Raw genomic sequence first — 21,827 nt, 5'->3', positions numbered from 1 at the left:
TGATAGTAAAGGGGTTCAGGCTAGTGAAAATGAATCTCATTCTAACGTGTCATCAAACTCAGATGACACCACAACTCAAAATTGTACTAATAATAATACACAGAGTTGTGGCAACAAAGGGAAGGCACGTAAGAAATCAGCACAACAAGGACAGTCTCGTCTTCATAGATCCTCCGGGCCATGTGCTGATAAATCAGTGGGTGCTACTTATATTAAGAGGCAAACATGTTACCACTGTGGCACGCCAGGACATATAGCCAGAAATTGTGTTCGTCGTCTATATGTTCCATACTACAAGCAAAATCAGAAGGCTGTGCCAAGGGGCAAGAAAAATGGAAAAACCTTTCCTAAGAAGGAATTCCAACATGAGGCAAGTGCTTCCGTCGACTTTAGAAGAAGGATGAAGGCGTGCCTCGTCTGCGGGAAAGGCATGCATTTGACAAAGGGGTGTCACTACCTTGTTGTTAATAGACAAGCTCCTCAGGTGAAAGGTAACATGTTTCAACCGAATCTAGTGGTTAAACAGAATGCTTATTTTAGAAAACCACGAGTATCTGTACAACGGGTCACAGATACTCAAGGATTCAAAGTTAATATGACAGGTCTGCACTCAAATGATTTAGAAATTGCTAAAAGAAAATTAAATTTTTAGAAATCAAAGAGTGTTGAGAGTTTTAAGAGTTCGAATTCGAATTGCTCCACTCCAAAGTCTGTTTTATCAAATCTTACTAAACCAAGACAGACTTGGAAACTTAAAACTCAGCAAACATAATATGTTTTAACAAATGATTCTGTTAAAGATGAGAAAGATATGAGTTGGCAAGAGGTCACATATGTTAATACTCAAGGGAACCCCAAGACATTTATGACTTGGTCCTATGTCCAACTGATCCCGCTATGCATGTAGGAACAACCACAAATTCATTGTTTATTAAATGGGTTGTTCCAGGTACATGACAGGGCAAATATCCATTGTTTTTAAATCTTTAAACCATGAAATGGATTATTTGTGGGCTGGACGGGAATTTTAGGGTGATAGAATGTTTTTAATCTTCTCTCTAAGTGTGTAGGAACAAATCAGGGAATACATTGCATATTAAAAGGCTTGTTCTAGACATTCAGGGTGATAGAATACATTTGTGGCCTGGACGGGAATTTTGGGTGATAGAATGTTTTTAATCTTCTCTCTAAGTGTGTAGGAACAAATCAGGGAATACATTGCATATTAAAAGGCTTGTTCCAGACATTCAACTCGCAAAGATGCAGAATCTCAAAACAAGCTTATTCTTATGGGGAGATTCTCACAAATGAAAAATGATGTCTTGAAGATAAAAGGTAACCGTATCACTTTGGTATGAAAGATTGATCAATCAAAAAGATTTTAAAATTTTATAAAAAAAAAATTCAAAAATATGTTCACGCATAGTTTTTCAAGTATAGTGTATTTTATTTCCCAAAAATGTGAAAATGACTTTAACGTGCATGAGAAATGATAGTACATCAGTTGGCTAACTATTACACTCCATAAAAGTTTTTATTAAATACTTCGTTTCGACGATTGAGTCTTTTTGAGGTTAAATTTGTACATACAAGTTTTTGCACAAATTTAGGGGGAGAAATTTAAAAAATTCAAAAAGAGTGTGTGTGTGCGTTTAATAATAAAAAATTCTATGTCTTTCAAACTTCACTCTCGCTTAAAATTATGTCGGTTGCTCAAGTTTGAAGAACATATACTTGTATATGTTTGGTCCGGTGATCTACTTGTAGATTCACAGGATAGCCATTTTTCTAAAGACTAAAAGCATCGGGGGCGATTGTGATGTGTTTTTGTGTTTTGAATTCTTTCACTTAAAATTATGTCGGTAATTCCAAGTTGGAGGGACACGTATTTTCATATGTGTTTTGGTCCTGTTAACCACTAGTGGTTATACGAGATAGCCATTTACCTGAAAATTGAAGAGTGACCGGGGTGACTGAGTTCTTAACATGTTTGTCTTCTGTAATTTTATGGGAAGTGATATCATTATTCAGTTAACAGTTTTTTAGAAGCTTTAAAATATTTTCAAATGAAAATTGATCCAACCTTTGGAAAGTGATAGATAAATTGTTTCTGTGTTCCTAACGGGTGAAGTTATTAAGCTTAAAAGGCTCTAGAACAGTCATTGATTTGTATGGTAGCTTTCTATGATGCGTAAAAGTTGAAGTGATATAAACTAAATATGCTAAACTTACTGTAGAGAGTCATTTTGAAGACATGTGCATGTCTCCATATTGATCTCTCCGAATGATAGGCAGAAAAGCAATTACCCAGTCATACACGAGCCCGTTGGTATTTGGTCCCCAAAATGATGTATCTTATTGAGAATGACAAAGAACAAATGTGAACAAAATTACTGTAAATATATAATCAACCAAAAGTTGATAATTGTTCAAAAGCTTTTAAGAAAAACACAAACATGAGGGTTAATAACAGAACTACAGGGGTGGAGGCAATAATATAAGTCCTTTATCATCCCGAATGAAATGCCTGTTAATTAAACTGTAAGTCCAACGTTCAACCTCAAATATGTTTGCAAATTTGAAAAGAAAAATCAAATAAATAAGTTCTGCACTAAAAGTTTTTAAACCAAATCCAGGGGGTTGGAGTCAAATTGGGGTGATCTGGGAAAAGCCAAATACGCTTTGAGAAGAGATAGGAGGCATCACAGGTCCATCAGTGATGTCCATCTAAGCTTTATGCCGAACTGAACCTAATTCATATCACTGATGCAATGAAAATCATGCTAAGTTTGTTATACCTACTATCAACCTGTCTCTTTATGTCATAATAACGCTGAACATGAATCCTTGTGACAGCACCTTAAACAATATGATTCCATGTTCGGATCTTTTCATAAAAGGCGGCGTTTTTATCGAAAACTGAAATTTGATCCCAAATTTTTGCTAAATTATAAGAAGACCGGGTGATTAAATTGGTTTTATTTGTTGTTTTTGGTTTTATTTTATTTATTTTATTTTTTACTTCTTGATTACTCTTGTCGAAACAAATGTGTTAAAAATGTGTTATATTTGGTTTAGCTGATATGATCTCATCTCAAGTCTTTTCAAGAAAATTAAAAAAAAAATAAAAAATAAAAAATAAAAATCACAAAAATATGTCTGTCTTATTTTTTTTATTTAATTGATTTCAAAAATATTTTGGTTGATCTTTCTATCAAAGTTGATTGTTCTTTCAAGACTGATTTCTTGCAACGGAAGCATATGAAGTATCTGAGACTCAAATTGGATGATGCTATCATGTTCGAGAGGAGATGGTAGAGTATTGGATGCAGAAGCTGAAGTTGCTGATCACTGAAGTTGCTGATTATGTTCTAGTAAAGATTCAGAAGATCTTGAAAGCATCAATCTAAGGGCAAGATTGTTGGGTCATAAATTGGTTAGACTGACGCGCATCAAAAGGCCACGACATGATCAAGACTAAAGTGATGTAAACGAAGACGAGTTGAAGAATTGCATTGGTGTGATACTGAAATCCCTATGGATTTAAGTTAGGCTAGTCTGAAGTGAAATAAACAAGAACGAAGCTACAAACCAAGGGGGATATTGTTGGGTCCATATTTGGTGGTTTGTACTTAGTTCTAGTTAATTAGTTTTGGTTGTATGTGTTATACGTAAACCGAAATCCATAAAGGATTTCGGTGGGCTTGGTGTAATTTGGGCCGGCCTTTGGTTGATTTCCCTATATATAGTGGTGTAATGTATAGGGTTATAGTTGTTCATTATTTTTGGTTATCAAGTATTGTAAGTGCTTAAGCACCCGACGTATTAATAATATACGTGTGTTTTGAAGCAATCTTGTGTTGATTTACTCTGTCTACTTGTGTTCTTGAATCACCAAGTATAGGTATTCCGCACCTATCCTTGTTGTGTTGATATCATAGTTGTAGTGATCCAGATTCGGGACTTACACATGGTAACCCGAAGCAACGTCCTACAATGGCTGAAGTTGTAGTTAGTCTTCAGTCTATACTAGCTTTACAAGAAAATATTAATAACACATCGAATCCAACGAGCATCACTTTATTTGGTAGAAAGATGCCGACGTTTCTGTCTCCATTCAATGGGAAAAACTATGGTACGATATTTTCTAGCTTCCCGTTGTTTGCAATGTTTGTTTTCCTGCAGACGTATTTGTTTTGTTGAGTAATAAATATGCACTTGTTTTGTATGTAGATAGAAGCTTAAAATCCTCCGAGTCTCACTTTGATTCAGATGGAAACAAAATTAGAAAGTTATACAAGTTTGATTTTCTAACTATCAGCATTGCAACTGAAAACTTTTGTGAGGCTAATGTTATTTGGCAAGATCAAAAGGAGTCTATGTACAAGGTATTCACATATGACATATCTAATCTAACGACATCGTTTTTGATTTAACGAATACTGTTATGAATATCTATGTTATTCTTGTTCAGGGAAGGCTACAAAATGGACAACGAATAGCCATTAAAAAACTATATGGTACTATTCATGAACATATTTATAATGAGTTATTCATGAAGCTTGAACACGAGAATTTGGTTGAGCTCCTCGGATATTGCTTAGAACAAACAGTTAGTTTCCTGGTCTATGATTTTGCCATGTACAAAAGTTTGGATCACTTTATATTTGGTATAAAAATTTGCATTTTAATGCTTGCGAGTGAGCTTCAAATGATAACTAGATAATATTACGGTTACCTTTGTTATTCATGTTTGTAGATCCTCTGAAGAGTACTCTTTTGGACTGGAATAAACGTCACGAAGTAATCCTAGGTGTTGCCAATGCACTTCTTTACCTTCACAAACATGCTCCGGATCGGATTGTACATGCTGATGTTAGACCCGAGAACATTCTGTTTAACGAAAGCATGAGCCACAAACTGTCATACGTCGAGTCAGAAATATATTTAGCGATCAATAGGGCTGATTGCATTAATGTGGATAAAATATGTGGCATGTAAGTAAAAAACCAGTTATACTTAAATTACATCTTTTGTAGGTACATATTTTTATTTTTCGAATGCTTATAATTTATATGTTTTATACCAACAGAGGATACATGGCCCCGGAGTATATAGTAGAAGGTTATATCTCAACTAAAACCGATGTGTTTGCCTTTGGTCTGTTGGTTTTAGAAACTATTAGCGGTCAGAGAAACTACACGTGTTATCCAATGACCGATGAAAACTTTGTACAGTATGTAAGTTTTTAATGACATCATTATCACTTTGTTGGTCTTGTTTATATGATCATATAAAGATTGTGTCTTTGTTGAATCGTTGTAGGTTTGGATGAATTGGTTAAAAGGAACGAGTTCAAGTATAATGGACCCGACACTTGATGTTGACTCAAGGTTGATATCAAGATTCATCCAAATTGGGTTGTTGTGTGTTCAAGCAGATGAAACTGATAGACCGACGATGGATGAAGTCGTTGGCATGTTGGTTAGTAGATCGTGTCAGGATCTTGATCTTCCTAAAAATCCCGTGTCGTCGTGGATAATAGAAGAGGTGTTAGATGTTATAAACGTTGTGTCTGATGACTATGATTCTAAGGCAGTTGAGGAGTTTGAATTCGAGCTAAGCCCTCGAAAGTTTTATGCAGGTACTTATGATATACTGAAAGGGTAAATGAATAGTTTAACACAGTCAACAAATAAAACACAAAGCGTTTTTAAGACAAAGTTCACTCGCATATAGAAATGACTAGTCGAGTGTCAGACTTTTCCTCGACTTTTTCTGATCAGGATCCGTGCATCATATTTTGTTCGTGTAAAGATTCGTGTGTATATTATTTATTTTATTTTTTTTTGCAAAAAGATCACGTATGCATTGATTCGCGTATAGATTCCCGTGTGGATTTGGATATACAATGCAAATATTTTGAAGTATTATGGACTGTTTATAAACTTTATTGATTCCCATTTGTCATGAATTTTCTTTTTTAGTATTTGATTAAGCTTCTCTGCTCCTATTCTTTAATAAGGCAAATTTGTTTCCTTCTTTAATATGTTTTTGTTTTGAGTATACGATTAAGCAACTTATAATATGTTCATATGTTATCAAGCAACTTATAATCTTTTTGTTTATCAGTAAGCAACCTATAATCAGTTTAATTAAGCAACTTACGGTTTTGTTTTAACTTAGATGGCTGTTGGTTTGCTGCTACTAAAATCTGTTTGTTTGTTGTTAACAGTTATTTTTTTTAATTAACTTAGATGAATTCAATGAATGTTTAAAACTTGTCAAGGGATGAATCTCAAGGAGGTGAAAAAAGGAAGTCAAAACAACCTTCACAACAACAAGAAACCGAAGCAAAGAAAACTTAAAGTCCTGTTTGAATATCAAATATTGCAGGTTTGCAAAAGGGAAAGACTTGTATACTAGATGCTTAAAATGAAAGAAATGTTGTTGGTACAAAAAGAAGACTTAGGTACATATTTCAATGTCAGAGAAGAATATATTTGAATTTCATCTATATACTAACACACAAATTGTTTCTTACTCAGGCATTTCATCAAACATACTAAATACAGTGTACAAGATGCTTCAATTGATTCCCATAGTCACAAATTTAAATAGAGTGTACAAAATGATCAGGAAATTACATACCTTTATTTTGAATTCCAAATTTAAGCTTTTTGTAAACATGAATGATGATGAAATCCAATCATTCGAAATCCATATACAAGTCTGGGATTTGGGAGATGATGGGCCAGTACTTTCCTTTTCCACTTCTACACTTTTTTCTCAATTCTCGGGTACAATTATTAAACATAAACAACTTCAAACTTGAAAGTGATGGGAGTAGTGTCTCTGGCAGATCTCTTAGCTTTTGGCATTTTGTAATGAGATATTGAAGGTGGGTGAGTTGTTGCAGGCCATCTGAAAGTGTTTCCAACTCCTTAAAACTCCCGATATATAGATCAATGAGAGATGAAGGAAGAAGAAAAGATGATGAACCACTGATCATATCTTCTTCTTGTTCTGCCTTTGCAAATGAAACCACTCCTGATTTATTTTCACCACCAAGTAAGTATAGTATAACAAGTGAGGTTGGGAAATTCTGAAGTCCCCACTCTGAAATTGGCTTCTTTAACTCTCCTATAAATAAGTCAGTTAAATTAGGAGGCCACAAACCACATGGGAAGGAGTCACCCAGACTTGGACAATTACTAATGGTCATAATTTCCAAAGAAGTGAGACTTTGCAAATTCTCATGAGGAAATGACTTTAGATTCTTGCAGTCAGTAATCTGAAGTTCTCTCAAACAGAGACATGGAAAAAACCCGTAACCATCATTTGGAATGGATTCTATGTAATCACAACCGCCAAGGATCAATTTGGTGAGATGAACTAAGCATCCTTTTGAAAGCAACCTCAGATTTGGTAATCTCCAAATATGAAGAGATTCAAGTAATGGCATGAGAAGCCAAGTTTCATCTGCATTATAATCACAATATTCAATGTGAAGATACTTCAAATTGGATCGGAGAACATCCATTGTTGGGAAGGTCAAGGATGTAACTGAAGAGCAATGGCTTAATGTTAACCTTTCAATCCTATTGGGACAGTTGTAACTCCCCAGTCTCGGACAATCCTTGATTATCACATCTCTAAAAGAGTCAATGCTAATCACCAAGTTCTTCTCTTTCTCTCCAAATGATACCAAGTTTTTACACTTAGTTAACTTCAACAACTTCAAATTTGCAAGAATCGCATATGCTGCCGCCTCTGATTCCCACAAATAAACGAGCTCATCACACATGGAAATTTTTAAATCTTCAACTGCCTTAAGATGCTCTAAAACTTCTCCATGGAGCTGAGTAAGTCCTTTAATATTCTTCATCTTCAATCTAGCAATTGATGAAGATACACCAACCATGGTTCTTAACACCGCCAAAGAACATCCTTTTACATGTAAACCCTGAAGTGACGGTATTAACTCCATTGTCACTACATTTAGCTTTGGACAATCTATTATAGATATCTCTCGAAGACAAGGAAACAATCCAGCTGTGTCCCCAACATTAGTTAACCATTCTTCCCAGCTCTTCATATATTTAACCATTCTTCCCAGCTCTTCATATATTTAAATTCCAAGACTTCAAGTGATGGAAATGCAACATCTTGCCAAGAACTAGAAGGTTGGAGTAACTCGGGACCCAGACTCTTCAATTCATTCATGCTTTCAACACACAACATTTGAAGTGAAGGCAGATGCCCAAGTGTTGGTAAACATGTACAACTTCTACAGCCACGTAATGTAAGTTGGGTTAAACAAATAAACGAGGAATCCATGACCCAACTAGGAAACTTTGTTCCCATGTAGTACATAATCTTGAGGCTGGTCAACTTCTCGAAAGGTCTTAATGCTTCAAGAACTTCATACTCAGTTTTTTCATTTCGAGAATCATCAAAGACATCAGCCCATACCAACTTCAAATCACAAATGCCCTTCTTTTGTTGTAAGTTTGCGTCCTTTGCGTGTACTACATCTTTAAGTTTGTGCAGCCCCTCAATGGAAAGCAGACCCCGAACATGAAATAGGCCCTTCAGGTCAGATAATCTACACTCACCAGATCCTCCAATAATGACTCTGGAAAGAGTTTGTAGACCTATCAACCCACCAAGTCCTGATGGCATCTTCTTTAAATTTGGAGTATCAGTAATGTCGAGATGTCGTAGGTTTATTAACTTTATAATACTATTTGGCAAGCTAAATAACTCCCCACAACTAGACAACAACAAGCTCTATAGATTATGAAGGTCGCCAACTTGTTCAGGCAAACATGCGATATAGGTGTTGGAAAAATTGAGGTACCACATATGCTTAAGACAACCAATGGATCGTGGTACCTCTGTAATTTTATAATTAGCTAGGCTTAACACCCGTAGGAATTGCAATCGGGGAAGTAGTCCCGTAAGAACCTTGTTCGATATGTAAAATGTGAACCTTCTATCTAACCGTCTAACAGACGTGGCTAAGAACGTTCTCATGCCGCTAGCTCTCTGTAGTTCCTTGAACCTTTTGTATGTTCCATACGATTCACGAATAAATGAAAGGTGACGGACCTTCTCTAAAGCTTCATTCCTATGGTACACTTCCATCTTATCATCAATCAGAAAAAAGAACTCTCCCGCAACACTCGTTGCCAAGTCACTTATCAGGTCATGCATTGTATATTGTGATTTAGAATGCTGAAAAAGCGACCTCGACACTAGTTCTTTAAAATACTCACTGCCTAAAATCTCCAATGGTTTATCTCCAAGTAACTGATCTAGAAAACCTTCAGCCACCCACAACAAGATTAGTTCATCCTTGTCAAACATGTAATCTTTTGGGAATAAGCAACAAGACGCAAATATTTGTTTCAAATGTGATGGAAGATCATAGTAACTTAGCCTTAAGGCCGGAAGAATCTTACTTTTATTATCCAAATTCCATATCTCGTTATTCAAGAGCTCTTCCCATTCATCATAACTGGATTTTGTTCTAAACACCCTCCCAAGAGTTCTCAAAGCCAAAGGCAATCTACCACATTTCTTTACTATATTTTCACCATGCAAATTAAGTGCCTGATTCACATCGAAGTTTGCTTACCTGATGCATGTTGTGCAAATAAAAATAGAGCTTCTTCATCTGACAAAAGCTCAAGAGGGTACGCTTGAACGGAGTCCATTACCGATGCAACCATGGTATTCCGTGTTGTCACAAGAACTTTACTTCCTGGAGCCCCCTTACTAAAAGGCCGTTGGAGGAGTTCCCATTCGCTATAGTTTTCATTCCATACGTCATCTAGAACAAGTAGGAACCTTTTCTTTGAGAGTTTTTCTTTAAGAGACTCCTGAAGAAGATTTAGATTGGTAGAATCTTGATTCACTGCCCCTACAACTTGACACATGGCCTTGGTAATGTTTAGTACATTAAACTCTTCAGAAACACAAACCCATACCCGTAGTTCAAAATGAGCCTCTACATTCTTATCGTTAACAAAAGTTGGGCAAGGGTGGTTTTGCCAATCCCACCCAAACCAACTATGGAGACGACGTCAACATTTTGAGTCTGGCTACTTGAAGATTCTCCGCACAATAACTTCCTTAACAATGCCTCTTTATCACCTTCTCGCCCTATAATTTTGGATTCATCAACTAGTGAAGTTTCATTCATCCGTCTACTAATTACTCTTTTTGAACTTTCAACATTATGACTCAAACCCAAAATATTTTTCTCCTCAACTAGATCACGCAATTTGGCTGTGATCTCATCTAGCTTAAGACTCATATTACGGCCGTACTTAACAGCGTGAAACTTTTTTGGGATGAACTTTAATACCTTACTCGTCTTGTTGCTGGTTCTAGCATCATTCAACTGATGACGCTTAGCTTCGGTGGCCAGATCATCGAGTACATCATCTATTTCATAAGCCAGATGCTGGAGTTTGTTTAGACACAACTGAATAGATTTTTGTTCTATGTGCTTCTGACCCGCATCGAGCAGCACAGCTTGGATCTGGGTCAAGGTGCTACTCCATTTGTTGAGCTCAGAATAGATTCCAGCAGATCGAGCCAGCCTGATCACGTCACCAGAGGCCAGCTTCTCAAACAAGACAGTGATGAATGCTCCGATAAAGAGTTCAGCAACAGCCATTGGAAAACTGAAAATGGAACTAAGATAGTTTGTCTGTTGGTGGCTTTTGATTGCAGATTGAAAATGGTTGTATGAAAAATGAAGATGATACAAAGGGGTTAAGTGATTGAATTTGTGTGGAAGAGAGAGTAGACTTCAGGTCTTTTTCAAAGTTAAGATAACGGATAAGACTCCATATGCAGTTCTCTTTGTAATAATTCAGTTTGAAAATATTTATCTTAATTTTGATTTTGACTTGCCTTTGTAACATTTCAGTTTGAACAAAACCCAAAAGATGATACATGAAGCCTTTTATTCATTTTTGAAAAATTAAACAAAACCGGTTCCGAGTATGGTCGGGTATTTGACCGGGTTTGCGGCCTTTTATCGGGTTTCAGGTATGGATGGGTTGGGTTTTGACCGGGTATTGATGGAACCAGTTCCGGGGAGAAACCCAAAACCCGGTCCATACCTGCAGGTTGGGTCTGGAACTTTTTTTTTGCCAACATCTAGGCGTAAGGAGTGAATCGGTCGACATTATTCATATCTTAAAAGAGTCTTCAATATACTCTGGTTCGATCTGGCCCGTCACCATCGTTGTCTTGATCTCCGTCTGTCTTCATCTTCTTGTGTCAAACAATCTCTCTCAACATTCAAGAGTAATCAATTTTATCACGTTAAATAAAATAGGATTAAATAAAATAAGCTAACTTATCTTATAATAATAAAGTAATTATTATATTAAATATTCTCCAAGATTCTAGGAGCCTTCAATCTGATTTGGTGTTGGACACGTTTAACATAATTGACCCGACACTTGATGTTGACTCAAGATTGATATCAAGATTCATCCAAATTGGGTTGCTATGTGTTCAAGCAGATAAAACTGATAGATCAACAATAGAAGAGGTCCTAGATACTATAGACGTTGCGTCTGATGACTATGATTCTAAGGCAGTTGAGGAGTACGAATATGGGCTAAGTCCTTGATAGCTTCAGGCAGGTACTTATGACATACTGATAAAGAGATATGGCATTAGCCAAGGGTAAATGAATAGTTTAACACAGTCAACAAATAAAACACAAACCGTTTTTAAGACAAAATTCACTCACATATAGCCATGAGATATGCAACCTCTGGATTGTGTGTTTACTTCTAGTCAAGTGTTCGACTTTTCCTCTACTTTTTTATGATTAGGATTCGTGCATCATTTGTTTTTCGTGTATAGATTCCCGTGTGGATTTGGATGTATAATGAAAATATTTGTCGTGTTGGAATTGAAGATGGAAACATTAATGTTTTTGGTGGGAGTTGAAGATGCAAAACTAAGGGACTGTAAGCCTTTTACATTCACATGGTACATGTTATAAAATAGCAGACGAAAATGCTATGAAGTATGAATCGATATGGTAGGTGATACGTGTGATCTAAATGTCCGAGGCTACATGGGTGATTTGCTATGATGTTACTAAAGAGGAAAAATATCACCTTATAGTATTGAACTCTATAATGACACTTCTTATACTAGTAAATCTTATAGTGTTTTTAAGAGTTGAACAAAAGTTTGATGAATGAATTAGTCTTTCCAAGACTATAAAAATGAATAATAAGCTCTTTACAATTTTTTAAACACCACAATGGCAATCCTTAAAAACCATACTAAATCATTGCTCACAATAATACATTATGAACATTATGAGCATAACATACAAAGACCACCACCTGTGTAACTCAGAGAAAAAGAAAATTCATATCTTTATAAAAAAAAAAAGATTAAAAAAATATGATAAAAGCATTGATTTTACAGTGTTCTCTTCAACCCAGTATACTCTCTTTGCATTCCCACATCCATAAAAAACATGGAATCACTTTGTTTGCCAGAAATCTATACCCCATGAAGATGAAATTGCACCTCCAATACAGTAACCGCATTTTCAAAGATGTTTCGTTTGTCTCTTTGATGGCCCTCCAGGAAATAGCTTCATTATCCATCCTAGAACTCTTTCCACAACCTATGACAATCATATAATAATAATAATAATAATCAATCAATCAATCAATCATGCCCAGTAAAATCCCACCGACAGCAAAGCTATAAGTAGGTTCTGGGGAGGGTGGGATGTAGGCACACCGTACCTCCATCCAAAGGAATGAAGAGGTGGCTTCCAGAGAGACCCTCGGCTCTAAGTACATGTGTATGAAGCAAAATAAAGGAAATCACAGTTTAACAGTTATATACAAACTACTACTAATTATAATAATATTAATAATAAGATCATAGTTTAACAGCTATATAAAAGCTAATAATAATTATAATAATAATAATAATATATGTAAGGGAAATACCATTATGGTATGCGACCTAAATAAGTTAAGTCTAAGCCCTAAGGTATTCAATTCTCTCTAAAAATCCTTAACTTTAATTCTACTTCTCCACGAATTCCTATCCTCAACCATGTCCTCGGAGAGGTTTAGGTCTATCAAATCATGCCTAATCCTCTCATCCCAAGTCAATTTCGGTCGTCCTCTACCCCTCCTCCCCTCTATAGTAATGTTTTCTACGGATCTAACAGGATTCGTCGTCTGTCTTCTCTTTACATGTCCAAACCATCTCAATCTCCACTCTCTTATCTTGTCTGCTATGTTCGCCACCCCTAACCTCTCGCGAAACACAACGTTTGTTATTCGGTCTAGCCTTGTGTGCCCACACATCCAACGTAGCATTCTCATTTCTGCTACCTCCATCTTCCGCACTTGTGCCTTCTTGATGGCCCAACACTCTGTTCCATATAGCATTGCAGGTCTAACTGCCACCCTATAGAATTTTCCCTTTAGTTTAGTCGGGAAACTCTTGTCGCACAATATAGGTAGCTTTCCATCTACACCATCCTACCTGAACTCGGTGGGTGACATCACTGTCTAATTCCCCATCGCTCTGTACAAATGATCCTAAATACTTGAACTTCGTTACCTGCGGGACCACCTGCCCTTCAATTGTGATCTGTGCGTCTTCATTGTCGTTTATCCCACCAAAATCACAGTGGAGGTACTCCGTCTTAGATCAGCTAATCTTTAAACCTTTTGTCTCTAAGGTTGTTCGCCACTCCTCAAGCCTCATGTTTAGATCTTGTTTTTTCTCAGCAAGTAACACAATATCGTCTGCGAACATCATGCACCACGGGAGAGTCCCCTGAATCGACTTTGACAACTCATCCAAGACTACTGCAAAAAGAAACGGGCTCAACGCTGACCCCTGGTGAAGACCTACCTCTACAGGAAAGAAATCAGTATCCCCCACTGGCGCACGGACACTTGTTTCACTCCTGGTATACATATCCATAATTATCTCTATGTATTTCCTGGGCACTCTTCTACCCTCCAAGCACTCCCAGAGCACCTGTCGTGGCACACTGTCGTAGGCCTTTTCTAGGTCAATAAACACCATGTGTAGATCACGCTTCTTCTCCCTATACTTTTCCATTAATCTTCTTAGAAGGTGTATTGCCTCTGTGGTGGAACGCCCCGGCATGAAGCCAAATTGGTTGACCGTAACCTGAGTTTCTCGTCTAAGTCTACCCTTAATCACTCTTTCCCATAGCTTCATAGTATGACTTAGTAGTTTGATTCCTCGGTAGTTACCACAACATTGGGCGTCTCCTTTGTTCTTATAGATAGGAACTACAACGCTGCTCCTCCACTGGTCTGGCATCTTACCTGATTTGAGAATACTATTGAACAGAGTAGTTAACCACATGACTCCTTCCTCCCCTAGACACTTCCACACCTCGATGGGTATGTTGTCTGGGCCAACCGCCTTAGACCTTCCCATCCTCCTAAGTGCATCCTTCACCTCTTCTCGTGTGATCCGTCGTCAGTAGCAGTTATTCGATTGTTGTCGTTGAAAGTTTGTGTTGTCATGTTCTTCTTGGAAAGCTCTCCCATTGTTAAAAAGATTGTGAAAGTAGGTTTGCCATCTTAGCTTGATGTCCTGCTCCTTGACCAGTACATGCCCATCTGTATCCTTTATGAACTTCACCGGTCCAAGATCTTGCCTTCTACGCTCCCTGGCTTTGGCAATCTTAAACATAGCATGTTCCCCCTCTTTTGTTTCTAGACCTTCATACATCCGTTTAAAGGCCGCCTTCTTTGCTTCCGCCACTGCCTTCTTCGCATCTATCTTGGCCGTTTTGTAGTTGTCCCTCAATTCCACTCGCTCCTCATTCGTGCACCTCATTAGCTCCCTAAAACATCCTTGTTTGTCCCTTATCTTGTCTTGCACTGCGTCATTCCACCACCAAGACTCCTTATGCCCACTTGTCTTTCCTGTTGTGACCCTGAGAGTCTCCTTTGCTACTTGGATGATCTTTGTCTCCATAGCTTCCCTTGGCTATTATTGTTATTGCTACACACTACTATTATTATAATATGAGCTTTTAAATATGTAGCAGTTTTGAAATTGTTCCAATCAGGTCACTTATAAAATCTTTTGTTCCAATCAGGTCACTAAAGTACTCTTTTTGTTCTAATCCTAGATATTTTACCTCCATAGTAGGTCATGTAGGGTTTTTTATTTTTAAATAGTTTATCATTGCAAAAAAAAAATTAAAAAATTGACAGAGAAAATTTTTAAATTGAAAATAATAATAATAATAATATGAAAATTTGCAAAAATAAAAAAAAACCTGAAAAATTGCAAAAAAAAAAAAACTTTTTGCAATTTTTCAAGTTTTTTTTTTCAGTTTTCAGTTTTTTACAGTTAAAATTTGTTTTTTTTCTCAATTTTTACTAATTTTGTCAATTAATTTTTTTTTTTACAATTTCAAACTATTTAAAAATAAAAAATACCTACAAAACCTGTTATCCAGGTAAAATATATAGAATTAGAACAAAAAAAACTTTAGTGACCTGATTGGAACAATTTCAAAAACTTGGTTACTATTCTGTAGAGCAATCCATTTAAAACTAAGGTAACAAAATATTTGTGATTACAAAATAACAGTATTTTAGTACCTCGTCGCCTTCGTCAGCATAGGGAGTATTATCAACCACGGGACGAGGTGCAGGTTTTCGTTGTGGGGTATTATCAGTCGCCACCATACTCTGAGAAGTCAACAACTCTAATCTTTGTGTTTGAACTTCAAGTTTATGAGACAGTTCCTTGTTCAAATCCTTCATAATGCAAAAGGATAAAAATATTAATGATAACATTATAATGCGTATATCGCGTGACTGATTCTCTACACTATACCTTCAACTTGGAACTTAGAGAAGATTCGGTTGACAAAGCTTGCACCAATTCTTGTTTTTCCAAAGCTAACTGAAACGAGACAAGCGTAACAATATTTATAAATCAATAATTTATTAGTGGGATCACCAGCAAATGATAAAAATCTTGTTTTAAGAAGAAACTACCTCGGAAATAAGTGTGTTGATATTTTGAATCATGAACATCTGATCCGGAGGTATGCTTGAGGACGAAACTTCAAGACCAAGATTCCTACTAGCATCATTTTCACCAAGGGTAACTTGTGTTGCAAGGTTTGTCAGACCAGGTAATGTATCTTCACTCTCATCTATTAAGTCAAAAAAAGTATCAAAATTTAGAAATCAGAAGCACATCACAAAGATTTTTTTTTCTTCTTATTTTTTTTTTATTTTTGTAAGTTTTAGAAGTTACTTGCAACTAAAGTCAACTTTTTTAATGACAAGTGTGTTTTTTAATATTATGAAAATAATTGCATACCAAGATCATCGGTTGAAGTTGATGCTTCCTTTTTAACAGTTGAACTCTTCTGAATATCCACCGACTTTCCAACAACTGCAGGTGCTTTCCGAAGCTTAGATTGCATAAGTTTTTTCTCTGTTCAAAATTATTTTTTGCATTTACACAAAGTCAATAGAATGTATAAAGAACTGCCTTCCAAAAGTCAAACCAACGGATCAGTTAGCCAACAGTCAGCGAGTCAAAAATAGTATTATAGGTTAAATTTTCGTATGCATATTATTAAACATATAAATACCTTCTTGTAGAGCATCAATCGTGGACAACAGATCTTGGCGATCCTTCTCCATGCTGGCTATTTTTCTCCTGAATATATTATAAATATTTTTTTAACCGTCCAGTGGCAATATAGCAATAATACTAGGAGACTCTCAGAGTAAGAGTGTAAGTCAACCGTACTATTCTATACAAATTCTAATAAGTATTATGTCATAGTTCTCTGTTTAACTAATATGTAGAACGTACTTGAAATATATATTAAGTACTAAAATAACAATAACTGAGTAGTACTTTAAAGCCATAAGCTCAGACCGTACTTCTGTGAAGACATTTTAGCTTCCAAATTTTCCAATTGTCTCTCCAAATTTAGTTCATTAGACCTCAGTCTGAGTGCCTAAAAAAAGATGTGTTTTAATAACTAACATATAAAAAACATGGTCAAGCAGGAAAATGATATGGCATTGTTCTTAGTTACCTTTTCTTCTAATCCAATAACCTCAGAAGCCAGTAACTTGGCACGTTCATCAGCTGCACTACATTCTAACATGGCATTTCCATACTCGGTCCTCACAGCCTCAAGTTCTACCTAGTCACATAAAAATTTAAATCAAATTATCAGGAAAAAATTAACAAACAGATGTAAATACAATAAAAAAGTTAAACTAATAAATAATAATTAAAAAATATATATAAAACTTCATATTGTATAACATACTAACCAGATGAGCATTAATTTCGTCCTGCAAGCTCTCTATATCAGCCTTTAATTGGTTGACAACACCTCCCTGTGAAAGAAAAAGAAAAGGCAAACACTAAAGAAAGTAAAAAGACTAAAATTTATTTTTAATAATCAGACATGATTAAAATGTTTTAAATAAAGATTTTCTTACCTGTTGGTTATAACTATCGGTTAGTGCTGAGTTTTCAGTGGCTAAAGACTCAGCCAGAACTCGAGAAGCCTCAAGAGCTCGTTGCAAAGAGAACTTTTCTTGTGTAAGATCTTCGATATGCTGCTCAAGAAAATAAAAAAAAATAAAAAGTTAAAAAAACCAAGACATGTATAGTATATGTCTCTCCAAAACACTTAGCAGGTGAAATAAACCATCAGTTAATGTAAAACATAATAAACTATCCGCGATATTGCTTTCAGGAGACGTGTACACAATATTTAAGTAATCTAATACAAATAAACATCATGAAAGTATCAAACGTGTAACAAAAAGTTCATTGGTAACTTTAGATAAGATGATAAACCTGTTCCAAAGCAGCGAAATCTTCATTCTGTTTTGTTGAACTATAATTGCTAGTTTTCTCCATATTAAATTCATTAATACCCTGCCTAAAGATGGAGTTTTGAGAATCGGATGAAACAGGAGGATCCACGGGGTGAACTTTTGAGCTAAGCGGGTTATCTTTATCATTATCTGTCTCTGCATTTTTAGGCACGTTGATCAAATCCAAGAAAGACGGTCGGGATTTTCTGCCAGCTAAGCCTGGTGACATGGACGCCTGATTATACATGGGTATAGCTTCAGATCTGTTGTTTGTAGATATAGATTCAGATGACCATAAAGATGATCTGTTTTCATTGGCTGAATGATCAAATAGGTTCTTATTATCAACTGATAAAACCGGATAACGATTCTCCGACATGTCTTGTATAGATTTCTTAGCTTCAAAAGGAGGATCTGAAAGTTTGAAAGTACAGCAAAAGTAAACACTACGTAGAGTTTACTTGATGTGGTGGGTTGGGTAACAAATCAAAACGAGTAAAAATAACTTACAAGTCGAATTGGGTTGGCCCAAAATATTATTTTGTCCAAAATAAACTGGAACTTTTTAACTTTTTAGAAGGGAAAAATGGCAAATACCATGAGAAACCAATATACATTCTATTTTTTCTTCACAAAAGTTTCAAAACAATTTTTTTGCACATAAAAGTCCTTTTACATGTTAATTTTGATTTTTTTTTATAACTTGGAAAAGTTGCAAAATTTGTTCAAAATTAGCATGTAGAAGGACTTTAATGTGTAAAAGTTGTTGAACAACTTTTGTGAGAAAAATAGAAAGTATCTTAATTTTTATGATATTTGCCCTTTTTATATATTTGCCCTTTTTATAAATAGATAGTGTCCCATTCGAACCGTTTCCTTTGAAACTATATTTTTTGAACTCCCTTGTTTGACCCGTTAGAGATAAAAACATAACTGAAATCGACTCATAAGTAAAGTTAAAAATTACCACCTCTAGAATTAACAGTGTTCTTAAAAGGTGAATAAGATATTACCTCTGTATGTCATGTCATTAGCTGGTTGATGATCATTGTAACTTAAGTTATTGGCGAATAAATCACCGCGAGATCTCTCAGGAGAAGACTTATTAACTAAAACTTGAGTGGTTACAAAACTTGCAGAGCTAATAATATCCTTTACGTCTCTACTATCTTCCTGCTTTATATTCCTAAAATGACTATAACTGCTGTAAATATTTTCTTCTCGATGATTAGCTGCTTTATCTTTTTCGGGATCCACCTTATACGGTGCTTTATTGTCCAACTTTCCATCGGTTGAATATGTGGGCCCTGGACTTGCAGAGGGTTTACTGAAACTGCTTATAGGTTTTACATCAGGTTCAGCTTCAACAGAGTTTATTGTTTTATTCTCGTTTTTTGCAGCATGAAATCCTGAACCTGAATCAGGTGTGGCGTCTGTTATTACCGGAACAGAATCAGAAACTGGAGGTTTTGTATCCTTTAGGTCACCATTAGCAGAATGAGTAGAATTAGTAGTTGCAGATTTTTTGGCTGCTGCTTTCTTTTTACGAAACTCCTCTAGCTGTAAATGCAACACAAGCATAAAGCTTTAAATAAATGTGAAAAATAATCAAAAGGACATTTTTGACACTGAAACTATCAGTTTAGCAGTAATCTATCAAGATCAAAGTTCACAAAAATTTAGCATTAGCAAAAAATTAACAAAAGGGGTGAATATGCATGTACACTTGATATATTAGGCATCAATGGTGAAAGTAATCAGTTTAAAAATTTAGCATTAGTAATTAGTAGTAGCATCATTCAGCAATAAGCATCATACATTTAGTTGAATTAACGATTATTATAAACATCTTTAGCAAAAAGCATCATAAACCTATACATGAAATAAACCACTGGGGTCGAAAAGAAGCAGTTACAAATCAATAACAAGCGTTAACATCGACACTAAAAGGTGGATATTATTTCAAATAAATAGTGAGAAGAGAGAGACAAAACAATGAGGGTGCTACAAAGAGAAAGGATACAACTTTATATCATATTTAGAACTACAAGTCACATAATACTCTCAATTAAACATTTTTTTGTAATGGGCATTGCAGCATGACCTTGCCAAATATTATTTATTGCATCCTTAGCTGAACTCATTCAAGAAAAACTAAAAACAGAAAAAAAAAACACCCTATTTGAATCAATTAATAATCATTCAAAATCAACATAAGATAAGAAGTAAGTCTATATATTAGGATTATACCACTTTACACCCAAAACTCATATATGAACTAACTATTTCATAACTAACCTCAAAGTGTAGATAACTAATACATCAATGATCAACCTAATTGGCAAATCGCGTAATCAGATAACTAAAGCTTCCTAACATACATTCACAACAAAAGCAACATATTGGTTTAATGCAAACAAACTTCATATATTTTGCTCAAAGTTTTTTCTTTCATATTGAATTCCATGTACACCTAATAAGCTGATTACTTTGTATCACTTAACAATCGGTCAAAGCCAGACCTAATCGGTCAAATCTAGCCCTAATCGGCCTTCTTTCCGGCAATTTGAATCAATGGATCCTGAACGGGACGAGGAGGGGCTAAAACCTGTCCACTTCAAAAAATTACACATAAAAATGTGTGTGTGTATAAAAACTGAAAATTTCCATATAAAAACTGGAAATTTACATATAAGAAGTTCCAAACCGATTAATCCCTCGTCAGTACCCCATCGCCCGACTAGCGCCTAGCGACTTCTACAACACGGGTAACTTTATCAAGTATTAAAAATGTGAACTTTGAAACCCTCTTTGCATCATTTTAACAATATCTTTAATTACGGGAATTCCATCATTTAACACCTAATAAAACTCAAAACATAAACTACCCATCCCAAAATGAACCTCAAAAAGTGTAAATCACTACTACTACTACTACAACTACATTAACCTAACTGCCACCAAATCACATAACCAAAATTTCCCAAAAATTAAACCTTTTAATACAAAAAATAATAAACTTTTTTAAGTATCAAAGATGTGAACTTCAAACCCACTTTGCACCATTCAACAATCAATTTAAAACCCACATAAAAAAAGTAATTCTATAATCTATAATTAGGGTTATACCACTTGACATATACTACATTAAACCCAATTAACAAATCACATAATCTACCTAACACACATTCACAACATATTCCAAAAGGGTTTTGACAATTGATGAAGAAATAACATACCCGTTTCTTGCCAGCTTCCAATTGCTGTTGCTTCTTAGACACCTGATCTGACGCCATTCAATCCGAAATGGGGTTTTATTATTATTAAATATAATTCAAATGATGGATTGATTGATTGGTTGCATAAACCCTTGATTGAATTGAATTGAATTGAATTGGGTCCGATCTAATCGGTGAGGGAGAGTCGGGTTTTGGAAATTGGGGATTTTGAGACCCGTTTTTGGATTTAGATCGTACGATCTTTCTCTCCCTCCTGCCGATGTTTGATTGTATTTGTATTGTTTTTCTCTCTCTTATTATATTTTGGTTTTGGTTTTGGTTTTGGTTTTGGTTTTGGTTTTTATCTTTCGTTACTGCAACGCCTCTTTTGCTGCAAGGAAGGATCTACGGAAATAAATTATTTTGTAAAGGGTAGGCCAGGGTCACAATATTATTATTATTATTATTATTATTATTATTATTATTATACCTAAGTAACATTCTATTCTATTTATTTATTTATTTTATATAAAACGCCTAACTTTTTTGTATTTAGGTTATTGTAATCTTTAAATTTGAAAAGTCATGTTAGCTTTCTCTGGCTAGACTATGTTGTTTTAACCATGCTCAAATCATTCCTTGTTAATATCCACCAAAAATGACA

General features: G+C 35.4%; 2 protein-coding genes and 2 pseudogenes across 3 annotated transcripts in view; 2 read left to right on the top strand and 2 right to left on the bottom strand.

Annotated features, from left to right (window-relative positions):
• The window catches only part of LOC143538801 (putative receptor-like protein kinase At5g38990), a 52,750-nt pseudogene that overhangs the window by 2,691 nt on the left and 28,232 nt on the right, over positions 1-21,827 (top strand). The window lies entirely within an intron of this gene.
• Positions 3,980-5,670, top strand: LOC143536131 (cysteine-rich receptor-like protein kinase 44). The gene is made up of 6 exons (XM_077030192.1): positions 3,980-4,135; positions 4,234-4,388; positions 4,475-4,670; positions 4,760-4,997; positions 5,093-5,240; positions 5,326-5,670. The coding sequence occupies exons 1-6, from the start codon at positions 3,997-3,999 to the stop codon at positions 5,668-5,670; spliced, it is 1,221 nt and encodes a 406-aa protein (XP_076886307.1). The 5' UTR covers positions 3,980-3,996.
• LOC143536121 (putative disease resistance RPP13-like protein 1) lies at positions 6,710-10,777 on the bottom strand (annotated as a pseudogene).
• LOC143538772 (protein BLISTER-like) lies at positions 12,269-21,489 on the bottom strand. Its single transcript, XM_077032250.1, has 13 exons — positions 21,185-21,489; positions 18,959-19,505; positions 17,926-18,359; positions 17,562-17,681; positions 17,391-17,456; positions 17,147-17,257; positions 16,989-17,065; positions 16,691-16,758; positions 16,414-16,530; positions 16,083-16,243; positions 15,919-15,987; positions 15,681-15,839; positions 12,269-12,682 (listed from the first exon to the last, which is right to left on the bottom strand). The coding sequence occupies exons 1-13, from the start codon at positions 21,239-21,241 to the stop codon at positions 12,605-12,607; spliced, it is 2,064 nt and encodes a 687-aa protein (XP_076888365.1). The 5' UTR covers positions 21,242-21,489; the 3' UTR covers positions 12,269-12,604.

The sequence above is a fragment of the Bidens hawaiensis genome, unplaced genomic scaffold, assembly GCF_021521415.1.
Source record: "Bidens hawaiensis isolate Kalapana, Puna unplaced genomic scaffold, B.hawaiensis_p1.1 tig00000780_1, whole genome shotgun sequence".
In the NCBI taxonomy this organism is placed as follows: domain Eukaryota; kingdom Viridiplantae; phylum Streptophyta; class Magnoliopsida; order Asterales; family Asteraceae; genus Bidens; species Bidens hawaiensis.
Note: the sequence above shows the minus strand (reverse complement) of the source record. Positions and strands in the feature narration are given on the sequence as shown.

What these genes read in the sequence shown, in the direction of transcription:
- LOC143538772 (XM_077032250.1), bottom strand. Translation starts at nt 21,241, where the DNA reads ATGGCGTCAGATCAGGTGTCTAAGAAGCAACAGCAATTGGAAGCTGGC. An exon ending in TTATTGGATTAGAAGAAAAG is followed by an intron (nt 17,066 to 17,146) that starts GTAACTAAGAAC and finishes ATCTTTTTTTAG; the next exon opens with GCACTCAGACTGAGGTCTAA. An exon ending in GCTAAAATGTCTTCACAGAA is followed by an intron (nt 16,759 to 16,988) that starts GTACGGTCTGAG and finishes TAATATATTCAG; the next exon opens with GAGAAAAATAGCCAGCATGG.
- LOC143536131 (XM_077030192.1), top strand. Translation starts at nt 3,997, where the DNA reads ATGGCTGAAGTTGTAGTTAGTCTTCAGTCTATACTAGCTTTACAAGAA. An exon ending in TTTGGATCACTTTATATTTG is followed by an intron (nt 4,671 to 4,759) that starts GTATAAAAATTT and finishes TCATGTTTGTAG; the next exon opens with ATCCTCTGAAGAGTACTCTT. An exon ending in GTGGATAAAATATGTGGCAT is followed by an intron (nt 4,998 to 5,092) that starts GTAAGTAAAAAA and finishes TTATACCAACAG; the next exon opens with AGGATACATGGCCCCGGAGT.